Below are 20,804 nucleotides of genomic sequence, written 5' to 3' on the forward strand. Positions count from 1 at the left end.
GCAATTTTAACAATTTATACATATGTATTCGAAGAAAACAGACTACGAGCATTTATTACCTTGCAACACATTCCTAAGTGATCAGATATTTATCATTTTCTACAGCCTAATTTAATAATACCTACATTGGGATGTAACAAAAAATTGATCTTGGGATGTTGATTTGCCTCCTAATCATAGTTTCGACAATAGTCACATGCTTACTATCCCTTATGGCAGTGTTGTTGATTCTATTGTCTATCGCTCATCAGTTTCGCGCTACCCGGCAGGGACTTGGTCCTGTGTACCCAATACTCTGCTGTGTCTTAACTTCACGCAATACATTCTGTAGATGTGTGATACAGTTTGCGGAATATTATGATTTATTACTTCATTCAGATGGAAAATTCTGTTATGGTACCATATTCACATATCAGATAACTCCCACCTGGAACGATGTAATACATCGGAGACATGTAGATTCAGATGTATGTATACGATCTATGCCTAGTTCGGCTCTGATCGACAGGCAATCAGTGTATTCAGTTTTTCAACTAGCTTGAAGCGATGAACGTATCAAGACAAGCTCTCCACTATATCTGCTAGCAATCACCGGTCGTCGATAGACATTTCGGTTCTTTACTGCTAAAGAAAGATCCAATTGTATGCCAAAGACTATGGCTCATGCTTTTCAATACAGCTGGAAAAACAAGAACTACACCCAGCACCAAATAGTACGTAACTATGAGGCGGACCGGAAGGTTTGATGAGCAATCCCCACCATTATCAGAAGTAACTATGGCTCTAAAATCAATAAATCGAAACGAAACCTCATGTTCGCCTAAATTAGCTTCCTGGACCAGTGTGCACTGGTTGATTGGGTTCGTTGGAACACGAAATGTTATTTAAAAGATAATTGTAGTAGCAATGTTGCTGCATTTTTTTCTTCTGTTTTACAAAGTTATTACCTTGTTTTCCATTTACAATTTCATATTGAGAAATATTGCGTCACTGATTGACACCCTAGTTCATCTTCTGTTATCCTGTTTAGTCATGATATTTATCTAGAGATTTACCCTTCTTTTAAGCATAAGGTATTCTTTCGAGGGTTATTCCTATAGCGATTCGACGCGTTATTTTGTTATATAGGAATTTGCCCTCCTTTTTAACATGACTTTTTCTTTTGCGTAATATTACAATTTTATTATTATTATTTTTTTTCACATTGAAACAGAAATATATGAATTATTATATCAAATAACCCTTACTTTTCAGATAGTGTGATATTATGCCAAATGTCCGATATGACCTTTACTTCACATATGGTTTGATATTATGCCAATTGATTCTTACTTTACACATGTCTTGATATTATGCCAAATGTCCGTTATGCCAAATGACCCTTTATTTTCACATTGTTCATAATTATGCCAAATGACCGTTATGCCAAATGTCTTTTATGCCAAATGGCGTTATGCCAAATGACCTTATGCCAAATGGCTTTATGCCAAATGACCCAGACCCGATTAAACGTACACTTGGCTGCAAATCGTTATATGCATAAATATTTACGAAAGTTTCGAACACTGAAAACAGTATGAAGTCAGAACGAGCAACAAGAACGACATCGAATTCAGTTAAATTAACTATCGTGGTCCTACGTCACCAGTTCGTACAACCCCATAGGGATGTACCCTTATAGTTTTTATTACTATTGTAGCAATATAGGAAAAAAAATTGTAAACAAAAATTTAAGTATTTTACCAGATTCTGGTGGATTTTCGTAAAAGTGCGCAGAGTTAGGAGTTGCGCAGAGTTAGGGGCCCTCACGGTATTAATTATTTCAAATGGGCATCAATGCTAACAACGACGCTGAAGGTCTGTTGGATCACATCCGAGAAGCAAAAATGCCATATTGTTGAGGAATTCCTGTAATAGTTTCTAATAAATTTCCTGGATAAATTTTTATAATAATTGCTAGGAGAAAAAATGTGTCAATTGAAAATGAACTGGAAGAACATTCGACGTAGGAACTGCAGGAGGAATTCTTGTAGGGTTTCTTGGTAAAATCCGCAGTTTCTTTAAAAACTCTGGAATAAACCTTTGAGAATTTTATCAGAAGAATTTTTTTATGAATCTTTGCAAAATCTCCTAGACTAATAACTGAAAAAAATCGGAAGCAGATTTAGTGGACAATAGCTATAGAAAATGCTGAGAGAGTTGAGGAAAAACTGGAGGTGGTAGCTTGGGAATACTTAAAGATTTTTTGGAGCAAATTCTGGAGAAATTCCTTTAAGAAAACCGCTGGAAAAACTTTTAAAGTTATCCCTGGAAGAATTTGTTGGAGGAATCTCTAGACATTTTTTTTTTAAAGTTATTCCTAGAGGAGTACCAATTCCGGAAAATACCACTAGAACAATCTTTGAAGCTTTTCCTCTAGGAATCTGAGAAGAGATTCCTGAAGAACCTGTGGAATAGTCTCGTGAGCGTCAATGAGGTTTCCTCTGGAGCCTCTAGAATCTAGAAGTTTTCAGAGACTATTTTGGTTGAAAAAAGACAAGAGAGCATCTATTTTTAGAGACATGCATGAAAGACATTAGTCTTACTACATACTCACCTGATCCAAAGTCGCCCCCGGAGGCAGGATATCGAAGATAAACTCGCCAATGGTGTCCCCATCGAACACGTAATCCGTCGCATCTAGTGGAATCATCACCTCGAATCGATTCTTTTTCGGCCTCAAGCACAGCCGACAAACGTGAGGGAACCGCTTCAACCGGAACACGGTACCGGGAGTTTTTACCGGGTTTGGCTGGTCAAACTTCTCACTACAACTCAGCACTTCCTCTATCAGCTTTTTCATCTGCTGTTGAGCCGTTTTCGAGCAGATCTTTTGCTTGCCAGGGTTAGGGCTTTGCTGGTTTTGAGAAGCATCCTGTTTTCTGAAATCCATAACGAATGTAGACACTAAAGAGGACAATAATCAATCGACCAACTCACCCATCTTTAACGGCCGATGCTCCGAACAGCGTTGGTACCGATGTGGCCTGGAGAACCTTTCGATCACCAGTTTTCTGAAATGAATCCGCGGTGAAATGAGCGGAACATATTCGAGCCGAGTTGAAATCGATGGCTCGATCCAAGAAGCTACTGTCGGTGGATGTCAAGGCTTTGACCCACTCCGATCGGAGGCGGTCGTCTTTTGGGAAGCTATGGTTGGAGTGGGAAGCCGGTTCCGGCCGTAAATCCTTTCCACATGAAGACACTATGCACTTCCGTTTGCCACCGGCGATAGTTTCTGACATTTCCATCGTTGTGCACGTAGAAATAAAAAGCAAAATGATCGTGTGAAAGTTGTGTTTCTTTGAGCGGAAATCTTCAAAACAAGCACAACACTTCTCTGTCAAGCATCGCGACGCTTCGTTTCCGATGATTTTTGAGAGGCGTCGCACATTTGGAATAAAAGTGTTTCAAAATGGACAAAACTCCCAGAACTAAACGTGTTGTTCACTCAGAAACACAAGTAGTTGCAGAATTACCGGATTTGCATCTCTCTCAAACTGCAGGTAAATTTTGTTCTATTTGTGAACTCGCTTGGACTCATCGCTAAATTTAATCCAGTCGAAATAACAATTATAAAGATTTAAATGGCGAGTGCGCTGTGCGTGAAACATGTTTTATTTTAATTTATTCTAGCGTGCTGCATGCCCAGAAAAAAAACGGAGAGGAAAGAGAGAGAGCTGGTCAGCTGATTTTGACATAGCGTGGGTGGGCAGAAACTGTTGTAAGGATTCATTCAGGCGATCGAACGTCAACAAAACAATTTGGCGAGATGGACCGTGATCGGTCTTAGCCGTCTAACTAGACACCCCAAAGAAAAAAAAAAAAACAATTTTTAGCTCAAAAACAATAAACGTGAAATTCACGGCATAAACAACGTTTTTCGTGCTCAGTTCGTGAAAATACCTCCCCAGTGAAATGCGGTGCATAGTGCCCTCCTGCAGACGTGATTTCAATGTTGGCTCGTCGGACTACTCGAAGCACGCATTCCCGAGAAATTTGGCCCGGCGGAACCAGTGGATCAAAGCCATTGCCTTTTCCGAGAGACGTGCCAAGTTGAATGCGAACATCAATTTTCTCAACGCTAGAATTTGCTCCGACCACTTCACTGCGGATTGCTTCAAGCCGGATAGAGGGAAGAACATTCTCTACAAAACGGCAATCCCAACGCAGTTCGGATCAAAGACTGTGGACCCCGAGTAGGTAGTTTGTTCCGATTTTTGGTATGTGTTTAAAGACCGTTTTCCTTTTTTAAGAAATTTGTCCACTCTACACGTTCCGAAGGAACCCGAGCCGAAGGACGTTCCGGCAGAAGAACCACAAATCAAAACGAAGCGGCTCCTTGACGAAGCACTTCGCTGTGTCCAAAGACGTGCAACAGGCAAGGCGTCAACCGACAGCGTGTTCAATTTGAAGAAGTTTCCACAGGTGTGCCGTATGTGTTTGCAGCCTAACTCTTGCCACGCCGTGATGGTGTCTCTCAGCAACACTGAAGATCCGGTTTTTGGTGGGAAAAGTATCGGAGATTTCATTGCTACCATCACGTCCCCCGAAATTATTTTCGATCAGGTGAGTAAACTAGCAGACATGAGCATAGCCAGAGAATAAGGGGATCTTGTAAGGGATTTAACAGAACATATGAAATTCCTCTAAATTTTGTCAAGGATGACACTTGCAAAAGGGGCCTTACTTAGCCGTGCGGTTAGAATCCGCGGCTAAACGGTGTAGGATCTTTTCGTAATGGAAAATTCATCGACTTCCCTGGGCATAGAGTATCATCGTACCTGCCACACGATATACGAATGCGAAAATGGCAACTTTGGCAAAGAAAGCTCTCAGTTAATAACTGTGGAAGTGCTCAAAAGAACATTAAGCTGAGTAGCAGGCTCTGTCCCAGTGAGGACGTATTGCCAAGAAGAAGAAGGTCTGTAATACTCCATATTTACGTTTTTCAGGTCAGATTCACTTCATATATGAGTGATTCAAGTCTGTTTCACCTTATATTCAAGTGATTCACTTCATAGTCAATCGATTCATGTTAGATTCGCTTCACATCCAAGTGATTCGTGCCGGATTCATTGCGTTTTCAAGTGCATAAGGTCTGATTCAGTTTATAGGTCTAAATTACTTTATCAGGGTGTCTACTACCTGGAAAAAACCTGGAATTATCAGGGAATTTTGATGAGGCAGTAATTCATGGTAGAATATGTTCACTGCAAAGGATTTTTGCGTCAAATTCCAGAGATAACCATTATTTGCCAGAAAACTCTCTTACATAAAAAAAAAGAAAAAATTCGGCTGCGCCGCTTTTAAAACGCTACTTGATCTATGAGCAATGAGGATCTTTTCGGATATGTTCGATCGGCTTATCAGAACATCAAATATTTCTAGGTATATTTGATCAGTAAAGGATTCACGTATCTAAGGCTGATAGCAGGTTCCTATTTAGAGACATTGTCTCTATTTTTATGCAAATCTTTTAAAAGTCGCTGTTTTTTAAGAAAGATTTTTGAGGTCTCTATTTTAACAAAAATGGTCTCTAAAGGTTCTCTTTTCTTGATATCTTGCTTGCAGTGAATTCTGATGCAAAATTCTACAGGGTCTCGAGAAGCATTCAGAAAATGTTACGATCCTATTCAGCTAAGGCGGCGTCCATTTATTACGTAACGCTAAAATTGGAAATTTTTGACCCCCTCCCCCCCTCCGTAACGCTTTTTGTATGATTTTTTTTAAATTTTTGTATGAGCCGTAACGCTTGAGCCTACTCCCCCCTCCCCCTAGAGCGTTACGTAATTTGTGGATGCCGCCTAATTCATCAAGATTTTTTTTCACATATTTCTAGAGATAAAGTTTCAAGAATTATCTTAGTGGTTTCTCCATATATTATATCTAGAATATTTTCAGGGATTAATACAGGTTTCTCTTCAGAAATTTTTCAAGAGATTCCTCTACCAATTCTACCAGTAAGTTTTCAAAGGATGCTTAAAGGAATGTCTCCAGAATTTGGTTCAGCACTCCTTGAGCACTACAACGTTACTATCGCCAGTAATTTTCTCAGGGATTACTTTGGAAAAAAAATTCCAAAGACTATTCTAGGACTCCCTCGATATATTTTTTTTTACTAACTCTTCAACCGAATTTTCCAGCTGTCACTCTAATAGATCTTCCAAAGATTCGCGCAGAATTTCTTCTTAGAAGACCCGCATAGGTTTTTTAAGTCCAGAGCTTTTTTTTTCAAGAAACCCGACAAGAATTCCTTCGTATTTTTTTCCCATATTCACTCCAAAGTTCACATTGTTACAAAAAATCCTCGAGTGGTTATTCGAGTAAATTTATTAGGAACATTTCAAATTCGACCTGTGTTTCGTGATTCAGTATCTCTAGATTTTTTTTTTTGGCATTTACCCAGCATTTCATCCAAGGATTACTGCAGTTCTCCAAACATTTCTCAAAGAATATGCAAAAAAAAAGTGGAATATTCAAAAGATAATTCAAGGTTCCAAACCAATTACTACTACAGCTATTTTTCCCTCCGATCATTCCTACATAATTTCATAGAGGTTTCTTTTTTCGATGAGTTTCTTCACATGAATTCAATATTCATTTGTTTTTCTTTCTTTTTTTAATTATCTTAGCAAAAAATCTTCTTAAGTTTTGTCGAGAGTTCCTCTAGAAATCCTTATTTATCAAGCTTGATTTGAGAACTTACACTAGTTTTATCAGAGGCTATTCAGAAATTTTCTTTAGAAATTGTCAAGAAAAACTCCTTGAAGAATTCTTGGACAAATCTTTGAAGACTTCCTGAGAAATTTCTTAGTGCTACTGGAGGAATTTCCAAAGAAATCTTAGGAGCAATCTTTGGAGTAATCCTTAGAGAAATTCCTAGTCAAAATCGAAATTCTGAAAGACATTTCTATAGGAAATCCTGATAAATCCCAAGAGGCATCTCGAGAAGTTTCTGGTTGAATATTCCAACATGTTTAAAACTGGAGCCTTGGAGGATGAAAAAATATCTGAAATTATAGGGAGACTTACGGCTTCGGCACCATTCGACTATTATCGGCAACCAAATTTCAAACGCCAAATACACAGTATTTTTTATCAAAACACATCAAAGAAAACATTCAGATGTTTCATTATCCTGCCCGCTTCTCACTGACGAGATTTCCGAGACTGAACAAACAATATCGCCAGAGATGTTATCAATTCCAATGAACACGTCTCAAAATGCGACTGATTTGGAGCTGCCGAAGAGATTCACCAGCAGATCTTATGGGAAAGTTGCCGAAGATAATAAGGCTGCCGACAATAGTCACACTAACAAGAGATGTTCGCAGCGTTGTGAAAACGTTTCCAAAATCATTTTGACAAGTCTGTCGGTGTGGATCGATAGAGGATTCAGCAGCGCATAAATGTAAACAGACAAACACGGAATTTGTCTGCTGATGTCCGAGAAAATTACAAAAGAAGCGTGGCATCGCCTTAGTCTGCCGAGAATACGTAAGTTCCCCTATATGAATAAATTCTTGATGGAATCTCTGAGATAATTTCTGTTGTTATTTTTGGAAAAATCCAGGTTATATTTGGAGACATCCAAAACAAAATTCTGGGAGGAATTCCTTAGAAAGATTCCTGAAGTGATTTTATGAGAACTATGAATTATATGAACTCCTAGGTGGGGATTGCTCATCAAACCTTCCGGTCCGCCTCATAGTTACGTACTATTTGGTGCTGGGTGTAGTTCTTGTTTTTCCAGCTGTATCGAAAAGCATGAGCCATAGTCTTTGGCATACAATTGGATCTTTCTTTAGCAGAAAAGAACCGAAATGTCTATCGACGACCGGTGATTGCTAGCAGATATAGTGGAGAGCTTGTCTTGATACGTTCATCGCTTCAAGCTAGTTGAAAAACTGAATGCACTGATTGCCTGTCGATCAGAGCCGAACTAGGCATAGATCGTATACATACATCTGAATCTACATGTCTCCGATGTATTACATCGTTCCAGGTGGGAGTTATCTGATATGTGAATATGGTACCATAACAGAATTTTCCATCTGAATGAAGTAATAAATCATAATATTCCGCAAACTGTATCACACATCTACAGAATGTATTGCGTGAAGTTAAGACACAGCAGAGTATTGGGTACACAGGACCAAGTCCCTGCCGGGTAGCGCGAAACTGATGAGCGATAGACAATAGAATCAACAACACTGCCATAAGGGATAGTAAGCATGTGACTATTGTCGAAACTATGATTAGGAGGCAAATCAACATCCCAAGATCAATTTTTTGTTACAACCCAATGTAGGTATTATTAAATTAGGCTGTAGAAAATGATAAATATCTGATCACTTAGGAATGTGTTGCAAGGTAATAAATGCTCGTAGTCTGTTTTCTTCGAATACATATGTATAAATTGTTAAAATTGCCGAAGCATACGCGGAATTTATTAAACGGATTATGAAATTAGGACTGAAATCATAATGATGATATATTATCAACTTTCCTTTCGTCGTGCTATTTGTTACCGTTAGAATCACCAAACTGATTGGTTTCCCACTACATACACCAATACAACAGCACGAAAACTGAAGTATTATAATCGCGCGTTGAAACTTATTCAATATCCATATATTACATTAATAAATTCTTGTATACAGCTGGTATAAATAACAGAATCATCAACAGGAAAACAGGATGCTTGTTTTATTAAACATACTCAATCTGCACCTAAAATCTCGGATCCAAATAGTTTTCTAAATAAAAATTGTGTCTAAATAAAACGTGTAGGCCAACAAAACATAATTGAGTAGGAGTTTACAAGTTACTTAGGGACTTGAAAGCACATGAAAAGCAATTTAAATTAATCTATTAGTAGATCAACACTAATGCTACATTTTTATATTCTCATTTCATCATGGTCCTCATTGCTCGAGCGGAGATGAACACCCTGGAGATGGAAAAAATCGACAGCGCCTACGATAAGGAAACGTAACAGATGAGAAACTATCGATACATTTATCAATTATAAAACCCCGTTTTAATGTTAACACTTTGTTTCTGTTTTTTTCGTTTCAGCAATCAAACAACCGAACCAACTCTACTATCTTTTCATTTCTTCTTCGTTATACTTATAGTCCCTCTGGGACTGAACCGAGTGGTGCGCCTTCCGCTTTTATTAGCGCTGTCTTTGCTGTACGTTGAGCATGGTGTCGGAGGTGGTGTGCTCTGTAGAACATCTGATGTGCTACACGGCACGCCACTTCCGGCATTTTGTTTGGCGTGCGGGATGGGCAGTGCTGGTGATGAGGTGGAGGGCGCTATTCGGTTTAGTGCCAGAGGGACTATATCTATTTAATGTATCTGAAACTCGTGGGACCGCTTTAATTCCGGCGCCTGCTTGTGGAAGAACCCGGTGTGCTAAACGGTATAGGACATGTTAACGGGGGAGGCTTGGTAGGTCCTCACCCAGCCCGTGTCTAGATTGGCGGACAATTGTCTGCCAGGGTGTGGATTGAGCAATTACAATTACTATGAATTATATGAACTCCTAAAGAAAAATGCAAATTTCTCAAATTAAAATATCTATCTTTGGGCAATCACCTGCGCTAATTTCCGATGAAATTCCTTGAAAATCATTGAAAATGCATATAGTAATACAAATAGTAGTATTTGTCGTAATGCCTCAAGGAATTAAAAAAAAAAAAGTTTTAGAAATATTGTCAGAGAAATATCAGGTCTGATTTCATAAAGAATCAAACTCTTTTCTCCTAATTCCCTCTAGGTTTCGTTTTGTTTTTTGATTGCTGTGTGGTCTCTCTTTTCAAGCAAGAGGTTTCTGAATTTCCTTTTTTCAAGACACTCAGTCCCTACCAGTATATAGGTCGGATTTAAATAAAGACGAAAATTTCGTAACTTTTCAAAACGTCCTAAGTAACAAATGTAAACAAAACGAGATTATCATTGCAAATCATTTGCGTTGCACCACTTAGCAGCACACTAGAACACTCGTTCTGATATATTAACAACAAATTAATCTATTCAAAGCTTAACAAAATGACCAATGTTCAAAACTGCATCACTTTTAATCAATTGTTACATTGGACCTTTGATCAGAGAACCAACCACATGTCCTATGTAACATTTATGAAAAAACACGATTCTAATGTTACATTGGACATTCCTGAATAAAGCTTTGGAATGGAGTTTAAAAGGTGGAATGATTTGTAGAAGCGTGTCTGAGACACTACTTAGATGCATAGAATACCATAATAACTGCTTCTCAATCATTTCAGTCGATATATTCAGAGTCGCACTGCCTCGCAAAATTGAAAACGCTCAAGTGACAAAAAGAGAATGAGTTACACAAAACTGTATTTTGGTCTTTTTGCCAAACCATGTTTTACCGTTTCGCTGGATTGGATCAGCTGCAACATCTCTTTTCATATTATTAGCGCATTGCGTGCATATAGGGGAATGATATGGAGCACAAGATTGAGCATCATGATGTCATTGTATCAATCTGATTCAGATGCATGGTCGATCAAGCATATAAATATGCTTCACGGCAGCAACACGAGCAACGTACATGCGCGACTTGCTCACACATATTTGTAGAGCGATCAATCACCGAAGAGAGGAGAAGCTGTATGTATTTGTTAGACGTGGGCTCCTTTCTCGAGTTCCTACAACAAGATGGTCATCATTCCCCACCGCAATTTCTTGTTTCAACCGACGACTGGTGCTGATTGCAACACAACCGTCACCACCACCACGTCATGCAGTGGGAAACTCTCACATGATCATGTGGGCGAAACCGTCATAAAAACGGGGGGAAAATTGAGGGAGAATCAGTGAGAGAGCAAAATGTCCTACATACAGCTCAACGTTTCCCCTCCTTCTGTTGTTACATAGGACACATAGACGGATGGGAAGAAGTGACGTCGTGGGATTGAATGAATCAAAACAAAGCACAGCTGGTGTCTCCGTTTAGCACACCGCAACAAAATGTCGATTATCAGCGTATTGAGTGCATGTAGGGAAATGATATTCAGCATCATGATCTTATTGTATTAAGGGGGCAGGATCCGTCATTGATTTCGGAATTTTCAAAAGCCGTTTTTTCGTTCAATATCAAGGAAATTTACAGGAAAATGTGTTCACTGTATTCTGTTCTTCCATAGAAACACAAAGAACATATTTTCATCGAATATTTTTTTGTTTTGAACAGAAAAACTGCTTTTTAAGTTTCGATGATGACAATGATTACGATGACGGAGCGTTGATCGTTAATCCGATTCAGATCCATGGTCGATGAAGCATATACATATGCTTTACGGCAGCAACACGAGCAACGTGCATGCGCGACTTGCGCAAATATATTTGCAGAGCAATCATTCACCGAAGAGCGGAGAAGCTGTATGTATTTGTTTGGCATTGGTTTCCTACAACACAATCGACGGCGCCGTCATCGTCATCATTTCCCACCGCTATTTCTTGTTTGCGCCGACGGCTGGTGCCGAATGCAACACAGTCGTCACCACCCGTCGTGCAGTGGGTAACTCACACACGAACAAGTGTGGGCGAAACCAGCATTGAAACGGGGGGAATATTGAGAGAGAAACAGTGAGGAAGCAAAAAGTCCCAAATACAGCTCAACGTTTCCCCTCCTTCTGTTGTTACATAGGACACATAGACGTGGGGGGAAAAAGTGACGGCGTGGCATTGAATGAATCAAATTGTTGTTGTTCGTGAGAGACTTTAACCCGAAGGTCATTCGTCTCTTTTTCAAATGAATAAAAACAAAGCACAGCTGGTGCCTGCAATTCAGGGTGGGTGTACGGCTGTCAACTACAAACAAAGCTCGCCTAACAATCATCTCTCGGGCGGGCCGTCCCAAACAGCATCATCTCTCACACGGGCCAACCCAAACAGCACAGATCGAACGCGGGTCATGCCAGACAGCAAATGCTGATGCATTTTAACTCTCAAACAGCGGGATGCCTAGCAGCGTTGTGAGCCAAACGAATACACCCACAAAACATGTACGGTAGGCGAACCTCGTTGCGTATACCCCCCCTGCTGCAATTATCACACCGCAACAAAATGAGCAGTTCAACTTGAATGTTGAAGCAGTTCAACGCACGTGGATACAAAATGAAATAAAACATGATTGTTGTGTGCTCAAATCAAAATATCCGATGTTACTATAACTGAAACAAAATGACAGAAATGAATGTCCAATGTAACAATTGTTGAAACAGAACGACCTATGTGATTTATCCTATGTACATATTTTTGGTCAAAACGTCCTATCTGATGTTTTTTATAGATTTCAGTGTAATTTCCAAATAAATTGACAAAATTTCATTTCATACGTTGAACTCTATTACACTGCTTCCCTCTACAAGCAACACAGTGGGGAAAAATTGTTTCATTTTGATACAGTTTCAAAATATATTTTCACAACCTTCAAGCTCGATTTACTCGAAATGTGTGAATTGTTAGATAGGCCGTTTTGAAAAGTTACGCGAGAAATAAATAATGATGGATTAAATACAATGCATTTGAACAGAACATAAGCTTTGATATTGTTAGTACGTTGCATTAAAATGTCAAGACATTGTCGTTAGTTTGTTTAGGTCATATAAAATAAGAGTATTTCTCGAACCTGGAATTATTTTATAAAGCCTGGAAATATCAGAGAATTTCATTTCGGTAAACGAGTAGACACCCTGTTTATATTCACATTCATTTGCAGGTCTGAATTACTTCATGTTCAAGTAATTCAAGTTGGATTAATTTCGAGTTTATGTTATTCATTTTTGTTTAACTGTATTTTCAAGTGATTCATGTCTTCCAAAAAGTTGAAGTAGGACTAAATTACTCAATTTTCTAATGATTCAGGTCTGATTCACTTCATGTTTAAATAATTTAAGATTGATTCACTTCAAGAGGTCCTGGATTGGTCTACCTAATTTTTAACAAATAATGTCAGATTCACCTCATATTAAAGAGATTCAGGTATGACATCACATTCAATAGTTTCAGGTCTGATTATCTTCATATTCCAATGATTTAGTCCTGATTTACTTCAAATCCTATTGATTCGTGTTTAAATCATTGGATATTCAAGACTTCAATTTTCTATCTTATCTGGATCAGTAGATATAACTCGCTTGAAATCCTGAATATTACCTAGTTGCTTACTAGTGACACCAACCGGATTTTTTTAATTAAAAGATCTGCTTTCCGGATGCTCATGACCCTCTGAACAGCTTTCCCGAAGACTCGAGCTTTTTATATCTTGTGGATCACGAGAGAGAACTAGTTTAGCACGCTCAATTTTTCATGCTCACTAGCACAACCTAGCGGCAAAATTGCGAATCATACTGTTTGCCTTCCGGATGTCTTGATCCTTATGATATGCGAAGAACCGACATTCAGCAAAATTGTTAAGCGGATCAAGCTTAACAATTTTGCTGAATGTCGGTTCTTCGCATATCATAAGGATCAAGAGATATCTTCTTCTTCTTCTTTCTGGCGTTACGTCCCAACTGGTACAAAGCCCGCTTCTCAGATTAGTGTTCATATGAGCACTTCCATAGTTATTACCTGAGAGCTCTCTTTGCCGATTGACCATTTTTGCATATGTATATCGTGTGGCAGGTACGAAGATACTCTATGCCCTGGGAATCGAGAAAATTTCCTTTACGAAAAGATCCTCGACCTTTCGACCTTTCGACCTCGGGATTCGAACCCACGACCCTCAGCATGGTCATACTGAATAGCTGCGCGTTTACCGCTACGGCTATCTGGGCCCTGCCCGAAGCAGGGCTGGAAACCGTCAATGTAAATAGGGAGCATCGTGCGACTTCTACATAGATGCTTCTCTCACTGTCATCGGACAGCGAGACAATGACAGAGATTTTTTTTCAAATTCTCTTTCATTTTTCCGTCGCTACGGCATGTGACAGAATCCTAAACTTGTTAATTTTGAGTTCATTATCTGATATGATTGTTATCTATATTGCTGGAATCATGAAAGGATACCCACTTAACATATCAAACACATTTACTTCCCGAAATTCTCCAAAATGAGATAGAAATTTTAATTGAAAAACAATATTAAAATAGCCCCGTCATTGCGACGTGACGAAGTGAGCAAGTCAGTGAAAATGCACAAAGAATCAACTAAAATATCTCAGTAGATTAGTCATAATTTTCTTCAGTATGCATTATTCAGTGCCTCTATTTATACAGGGTCACGGTGCCGGTCACATCCTTGCAGCCAGGTGGGATTGAGGGAAGGAATATTAGTTTGTAACCTTTGCTATTTGGAGACCGTGTGTACCTCTGCATCTCCACAAAGGTTACTGGAAGGTATTTTTGTTAATGTGGAGAATCGTTTGGTCCTAGAATTCAAAACAGTTAAACCTCCATGAGTCGATGTTCCATGACTCGATATCGACTCATGGGACCATATTAAAAACGAAATTTCATGGTTACTATGGTTACGATGGTCCTTCAAAACAGCTTTCCAAATGATTTCTGTTCCATGGCTCGATATTTCCATGAGTCGATGGTCCCTTCATTATCGACTCATGGAGGTTACACTGTATAAACATGAGAATAAATATAATATTTTGGTCATATGAGAAATTTGCATGGGGAAGAACATTAATGCCGATACTTGAAGAGACGAACCATTCATGATTTGTTGAATAATCATATTCACGTAACACTCTTGCCGTTGTAACGATGAACATGTCAAGTCATAGATAATTAACAGTTTCGAAATAAAAGCATGAAACGAGCTCACCAATGGATCCTTCATCGCCAACTTAGCAGCCAGGTTAGGCTTCTCGAAGTACTGCCCAGCCCAACGCATGAATGTCTGAACAAATTTCTGGGATTACTGGTGGTACGCCCTTTTGAAGTTTGTATGATAGAAATCACATGATGTATGCCACTTTAACTTGTTCAAACAAACAGATTTTAATAAAAAAAAATAGTTTTTATTTTTCAATCTGGTTTTAGTTATTGAAAAAAAAAAACACTTTTTCTTAAAATATATCTAGTCCGACATTTGAAAAGTTTAGTTTTTACTAATCAACCAATACACAAAAAAATATATCTACCAATCTAACGCCTGATAGTGATTTAAGGAAATTGTCCAAAGCATTCATATGTGTATGAATAATTCTTGGACAGGATATTTAGATATGCCCTTTTGAAGTGTATGGAAATAATATTGCAATGTGAATTCCATTCCATCTATTATCAACAACAATCGCAGAGGTGTAATGATTATGTTTGCACCTAACTGTTGATTATAGATGGAACGGATTTCATCATGCAATATTTTTTCCATACAATTCAAAAGGGCGTATCTCAAAATCATGTCCAAGAACTATAAATACATATTTGATTGAATGCTTTGGACACTTTCCTTAAATCACTATCAGGCGTTAGATTGGTAAATATCATTTTTTGTATATTGGCTGATTAGTGATAACTAAACATAGCATTGGACCGTTTCAAATGTCAGTCAAGATAAATTTTAGAAAAAAAGTATTTTTCAATATCTAAAACTAGATAACAAAATTAAATTGAAATCTGTTTTTTTAAACAAGTTAAAGTGATTTCTATCATACAAACTTCAAAAGGGCGTAACTCAAAATTCTTACTAAGCATTTTTTTTTTAAATTCGGCCCAGAGGTACAGAGCAACGTCAGGAATCAACTGCAGACTGCCGTTTGGATGGTATATTTTATTTGATAATAACGGTAATTGGGGCACCGTGAATTTAGTAGCTTTTCAGGTCTTATCATAGTTTTATAGTAGTCTGGAATACTAGACTGCAATACTACGGCAAGGTCTGATAGCTGTTAGGGTACACATTGACCATATGAACGTAATCTTAGAATTAAGGAAAATGCGTGTAGCTAGGCTAACGGTAATGGAAGGAATGAATTTATTTCTGACATTGTTATATAATGACTACTATGATTGAGATCTTGAGTATTCTGGATTGCAAGGTGACTACGATGCACATGCTTCAACAGGCCTATAAAAGCAAAAGTTGGGGAGGAACTTAGGGCAGATTAAAAGTCCCAGTACTACCCCTATCGCTACTGACAAAAAAAAAGAAACCTAACAGGAACCAGAAGATACGAGTTTGATTTCTCATATAAACAGGCAAAACATTTGTCATTTGTCGCTTATATATTTTTTTGAGTTCCTCGTGACATTACGACATGTATAATTGCCCGTATTACTGTATTTTTACATGATTTAAAACAAAATCAGGTAATTGTTCAATACTTCCTTCAGACATTACTGCAAAGATTTCTTCGAAAGTTCACTTACTGTTTTCACGGCTGGCTTGAGAAATATCTCCTGGAATTTCGTTCAAAATACCTTAAAGCATTCAACCTAGAATATTCTAAAAATAATCTCCTCCATCTTCCTCACAAATTTTCCAAGAAAGTTTTATGTTCTCTAAGAGTGTATCCAGTAATTCTTCCATTGATTTCTGTAAAACTTCTTTTAAAATTTCCTAGAAAATAGTTCTTAAAGATCAAGATTTCAACCAGAAATTTCTTTAAGGACATTTTCAGAAATTACTCCAGAGATACCTCCTAAACTCAAAATAATCCAAACGTCAAGGCTACGTGAAAACATACGTAGTTTTTTTCCATCGCACTTTCTACGTAGCACTTACGTGAATCATAGGTAGCACAGAATGAACACTCGAGCTGATGAACTTTTCTCGATTAACGGGAATTCCACGTAGCCGCTAAGTGTTTTGTGAGTACCTTTTACGGAGCGTTTTATTGGATTCTAAGCAATTATACTTTCAATTTTACGGAAACTATGAATAAAAGAAATGATTTAATTAGATTCCTTTCATTGTACCAAAATGTTTTATTATTATTATTTGGAAATATATCTGAATGGAAGATTACACTAAATACAGGGGAAATGATTAACGTAGGCAAAATATTGCCGAAATTCAAATGCTTATAACTTAATGAAAAATAGATGAAATTGGATGCGACCGGAAGCAATCGACGGCAAATTTGGTCTAGTTTCAAGAACTTGCTTAGTCATGCGTATTGGTCACCGGACACCAGATATATTTCTGCAATCAGATGCGCATTACCGGAGTCAGTTCGAGGAATCTTACATCGCTGATAAATGGAGATAAGCCAGCTGCGATTGGCGGTGAAAGTACGTTGCTCAGCCCTATTCGAAAGAAAACACATATCAAAAAAGGTAAAACTTTATCTTAAACGTTTACTCACCAAAATCTTGTGAACATTTTTTGTAATGTCGAGACTTGGCGTTTGCTTCCAACGATGTTACTCGTTTTGCAATGGTGACAGTTCAAAACAGAAACTGAACTGTCAACATTTGAGTTCATTTACGCCTACGTGTTTTTTCACGTAAGGATGATGGACACCAACAGTAAATATTATTGAAAGAACATTCAATGTATATCTACGTCTGGGTGATTGTTACCGTTGTCCGGTAAATTAGAGAAAAATTCATTTTCAAACGATCTACGTGATTTTTCACGTAGCCTTGACGTGTGGATTTTTTTTGAGTGTAACATTCTGCACTTTTTATGAAGTTTAAGAAGATTTCATTGATGAATTGGATGAATGGGTGTATTTTTTTTTGTGAGACGTCACACTCTCAATGCTGTCCATCGACCAACTTTTTAACGATCGATTCGAGTACATGGTAGGTGGTCAATCGACCATCCACAGCGCTCGCGTCGTTTTTGTTCGTGTTTGACGTTTACGCACTACCGCCACCTGTTGGCCCATCGGCTACCTACTGTGTTTTTAACATTGGGTGTACATGTTTTCGCGACTATGATTTTGATCGCGATTTGTTCTAAGTGTTACGTCTGTTTCTATGTGGAATAGGGTTAATAGGAATAGTTTTGCACTGCAACTGGCGCCGGTTGGCGGATCATTTGTCTTTCGCCAACTGCTGGGGGTCTTGTCTGACGAATCGAAGTTCGGACATCCTGAGATGACCCGCCGAATCTTTCACTTCGATGTCGACTCTCGAGCTGGGCACCGGGCGCACTTCGCACTTTTAGACGGGCGAGGGGTAGCGAACGACCTTTCGTCACGCACGGTCGAGGGGTGGTAAGCGGCTTCGTCGATACGTTATCCACCGTATCCCAGGGCTGACAAATGGGCACAATCACTGTCGATATAAACCCGCGAGGGCAGCAACTTTGCACCACTTGCGTCGCAAAATACTTTGTTCCTGCGAAGAGGATTGGTTGTAGTCAACGTACGGTTTAAACAATTGAAACTTTGTTACCGAAAAGAGACCTTAGCCTTCTCCAACATTGGCTTTTAACGCATTTTTGACGTTGCAAAAATCCGTGTTTGTGGGGGTATTGCGCGCCATGTTAGTTTAGTACAAGAGGAAGTAATAACGATGTATGGTTTTATGGGACGGGATTTGAATTCAAATTTAATTTACAGATTTTATATTTACAAATTTTATAGTTAGGGGATAATTATTTACATGTATTTACAAAACAAGACAAAATATAAACGAAGAATGAATACCTATTAAAATAAAAGAAAATATAATTATTGGGACCTATCTCAGAGGTCACACTTCCTAGCAGTAAGGTAAACCTCTGAATTGTCTCCATTGAATTTGCAGGACAAACAATCTCATCTACCTGAAGCAATCTGCCTACAATGCTTGGAGCTGTTAAAGTTCTTCGCCAAATATCGTTCCAAGATGGTAACGGCCCACCTTCTGATGGGTGCTATGGTCGAACTGAAGCTGAAGTCCAATTCCGGTCCGCTCCTGGACCTTTTCAACGCCAAATCCAACCATGTGCGCGCGCTGATCAAAGATCTTGGCTTGTGCAACTTGGACGATTACTCCGTCCAGGACTTGTTGGACGAGTTTCCTTCGTACGATTTGCCGTCTCCTGAAGGCGTTTCGAAAGAGGAAGATCAAGACCAGCACCTAAGCGAAGAAAGGAAGCCAGAAATGGTACATCTGGAGACAAAGACAGAAGTAGTCTTTGCCGAGGAAGGTGTGGTTGGTGATGAAGAGATGAACGAAGATTCCATGGATTCCCCGGTTGCTGGCGATGAGCAAATGACTGATACTAAGAAGCCCCCCACGAAACCCAAATCTAAGGGAAAAAAATTCGATGAACCGCTTAAGTGTCCCAAATGCCCTTTTACGACGCACTTCAAAGGACCATTCCGGACCCACCAAAGAGTGCACGAGAAACGGGAATCCACGAGGGAGTACACGTGCAAGGTGGCAGGATGCTCGGAGGTTTTCACCTCATGGGATGATTATCGACGACACGGCCCAGTGGCACACAAGCGGTTCATCTGCGATACGTGCGGACTGAAGTGCTCTGCTTTGGGGGTTTTGAAGGATCACAAGGCTCGCCATCTGAACAAGCAGGAGCACATTTGCTCGTATTGCCAACGAGGGCACAATACGATTACCGATCTGCGGAAGCACATCCAGGTGTACCATCTGGGCGTCGCCAATTACTTGTGTGATACGTGCGGATTGGCTTTCCGGAAGAAGGCCACCCGGGACGAACATCAACTGGGTCACAGCGATGTGTACGCGTTTGCCTGCAAGATGTGCGACAAGAAGTTCAAAAAGAAACCGCAGCTGCAGAAACATATCAACATCATCCACGAAAAGGTCCGCATTCCTTGTCCGCATTGCGAGAAACAATTTCCGACCCAGTATCTTCTGAACAGCCACATCGAGTGCGCTCACAACATCCAAACCAGATTCACGTGCGATGTTTGCGTGGCAACGTTCCGAAGTCAGGAGACGTTGGACAACCATCGAGCACGGCACGACAATCCCCACGATCTCGAGTGTGCAAGGTGTTTGATTTTGTTCCCCTCCCAGGAACAGCTCGGCGATCATCTATGCATCACTTACAGGTACAAAGTTCGTCAATTTCTCTTGTTATCTCAACGATCAAATGTCTTATTTTCAACAGGGACGACTACGTATGCTGCGGACGAGACCTACGGTATCATGGCATGTACAACAGGCATATGCAACTGGAGCATGGCATAACGACGAACGCGCGAGTCAAACCGGTTCCGGGAGCACTGATGGCGAAGATGATAGCCCAACGGGTGAGTTACCTTCATATAATCCCTTTATTCGTTCAATGGAATTACCCTGGCTTTCGATTCCTACAGAAACGCATCGAGACCTGTCCCAAGTGTAAGCAAACGTTTGCCACGAGGACCCTTAAGAAGCAACACGTGGAAACCTGCATGGGTTCTGCGGAGCAAAACGATAGTGATAATTATGGAGATGGTGATGTGAATCCTTCAAGTAGTTTTAAAATGTAATTAATAAAACGATTTAAAACTATGATGCTACGGATTTATCTGTAGATAATTGTAGAAAATATGCTATGATTAGAACTTTCGAAAAACTACACAATCATTTAAAAAAAAGACACTACACGTTAATGCTTCCAGTGGGCTGTTTGCCCTTTGAAGGAAGCACCACACTAGACAACGAACTAGCATGCAACGCCCAGTGGCACAGTCGGAATACATTCCTCTCGAAAAGTTTTCGGCCTGAAGTGGGAATCGAACCCACACTACTTAGCACGATGCGGCTAAATGCCTCGGTGACACTAACCACACGGCTACGAAGCCCACAATTCGTAGGTAGGTTACGCTTTGAGGTCTTGAATTAAACAT

The 20,804-nt window shown here is 39.3% G+C and overlaps 2 protein-coding genes across 4 annotated transcripts in view; one reads left to right on the plus strand and one right to left on the minus strand.

Annotated features, from left to right (window-relative positions):
* LOC5578260 (zinc finger protein 26) overlaps positions 1 to 3,388 on the minus strand; it is a 30,601-nt gene extending 27,213 nt beyond the window's left edge. For 2 of the 3 annotated variants that reach the window (XM_021841797.1, XM_021841798.1), the window contains exons 1-2: positions 2,980 to 3,388; positions 2,597 to 2,921 (exon numbers count right to left, since the gene is read on the minus strand). In XM_021841797.1, coding sequence (XP_021697489.1) covers positions 2,597 to 2,921; positions 2,980 to 3,290 — 636 coding nt within the window. In that variant the 5' untranslated portion in view covers positions 3,291 to 3,388. The remainder of the gene's footprint in view (positions 1 to 2,596; positions 2,922 to 2,979) is intronic. The other variant, XM_021841799.1, reaches the window with a different exon arrangement.
* Positions 3,389 to 3,720: 332 nt separating this feature from the next.
* LOC5578259 (zinc finger protein 84) lies at positions 3,721 to 20,498 on the plus strand. The gene is made up of 5 exons (XM_021841801.1): positions 3,721 to 4,238; positions 4,296 to 4,608; positions 18,748 to 20,021; positions 20,081 to 20,222; positions 20,289 to 20,498. The coding sequence occupies exons 1-5, from the start codon at positions 3,958 to 3,960 to the stop codon at positions 20,442 to 20,444; spliced, it is 2,166 nt and encodes a 721-aa protein (XP_021697493.1). The 5' UTR covers positions 3,721 to 3,957; the 3' UTR covers positions 20,445 to 20,498.
* The last annotated feature ends 306 nt before the right edge of the window (positions 20,499 to 20,804 follow it).

This window comes from Aedes aegypti, chromosome 2 (genome assembly GCF_002204515.2).
Source record: "Aedes aegypti strain LVP_AGWG chromosome 2, AaegL5.0 Primary Assembly, whole genome shotgun sequence".
Taxonomy (NCBI): Eukaryota; Metazoa; Arthropoda; class Insecta; order Diptera; family Culicidae; genus Aedes; species Aedes aegypti.

What these genes read in the sequence shown, in the direction of transcription:
- LOC5578259 (XM_021841801.1), top strand. Translation starts at nt 3,958, where the DNA reads ATGCGGTGCATAGTGCCCTCCTGCAGACGTGATTTCAATGTTGGCTCG. An exon ending in TCAAAGACTGTGGACCCCGA is followed by an intron (nt 4,239 to 4,295) that starts GTAGGTAGTTTG and finishes TCCTTTTTTAAG; the next exon opens with AAATTTGTCCACTCTACACG. An exon ending in CCGAAATTATTTTCGATCAG is followed by an intron (nt 4,609 to 18,747) that starts GTGAGTAAACTA and finishes TTGAATTTGCAG; the next exon opens with GACAAACAATCTCATCTACC.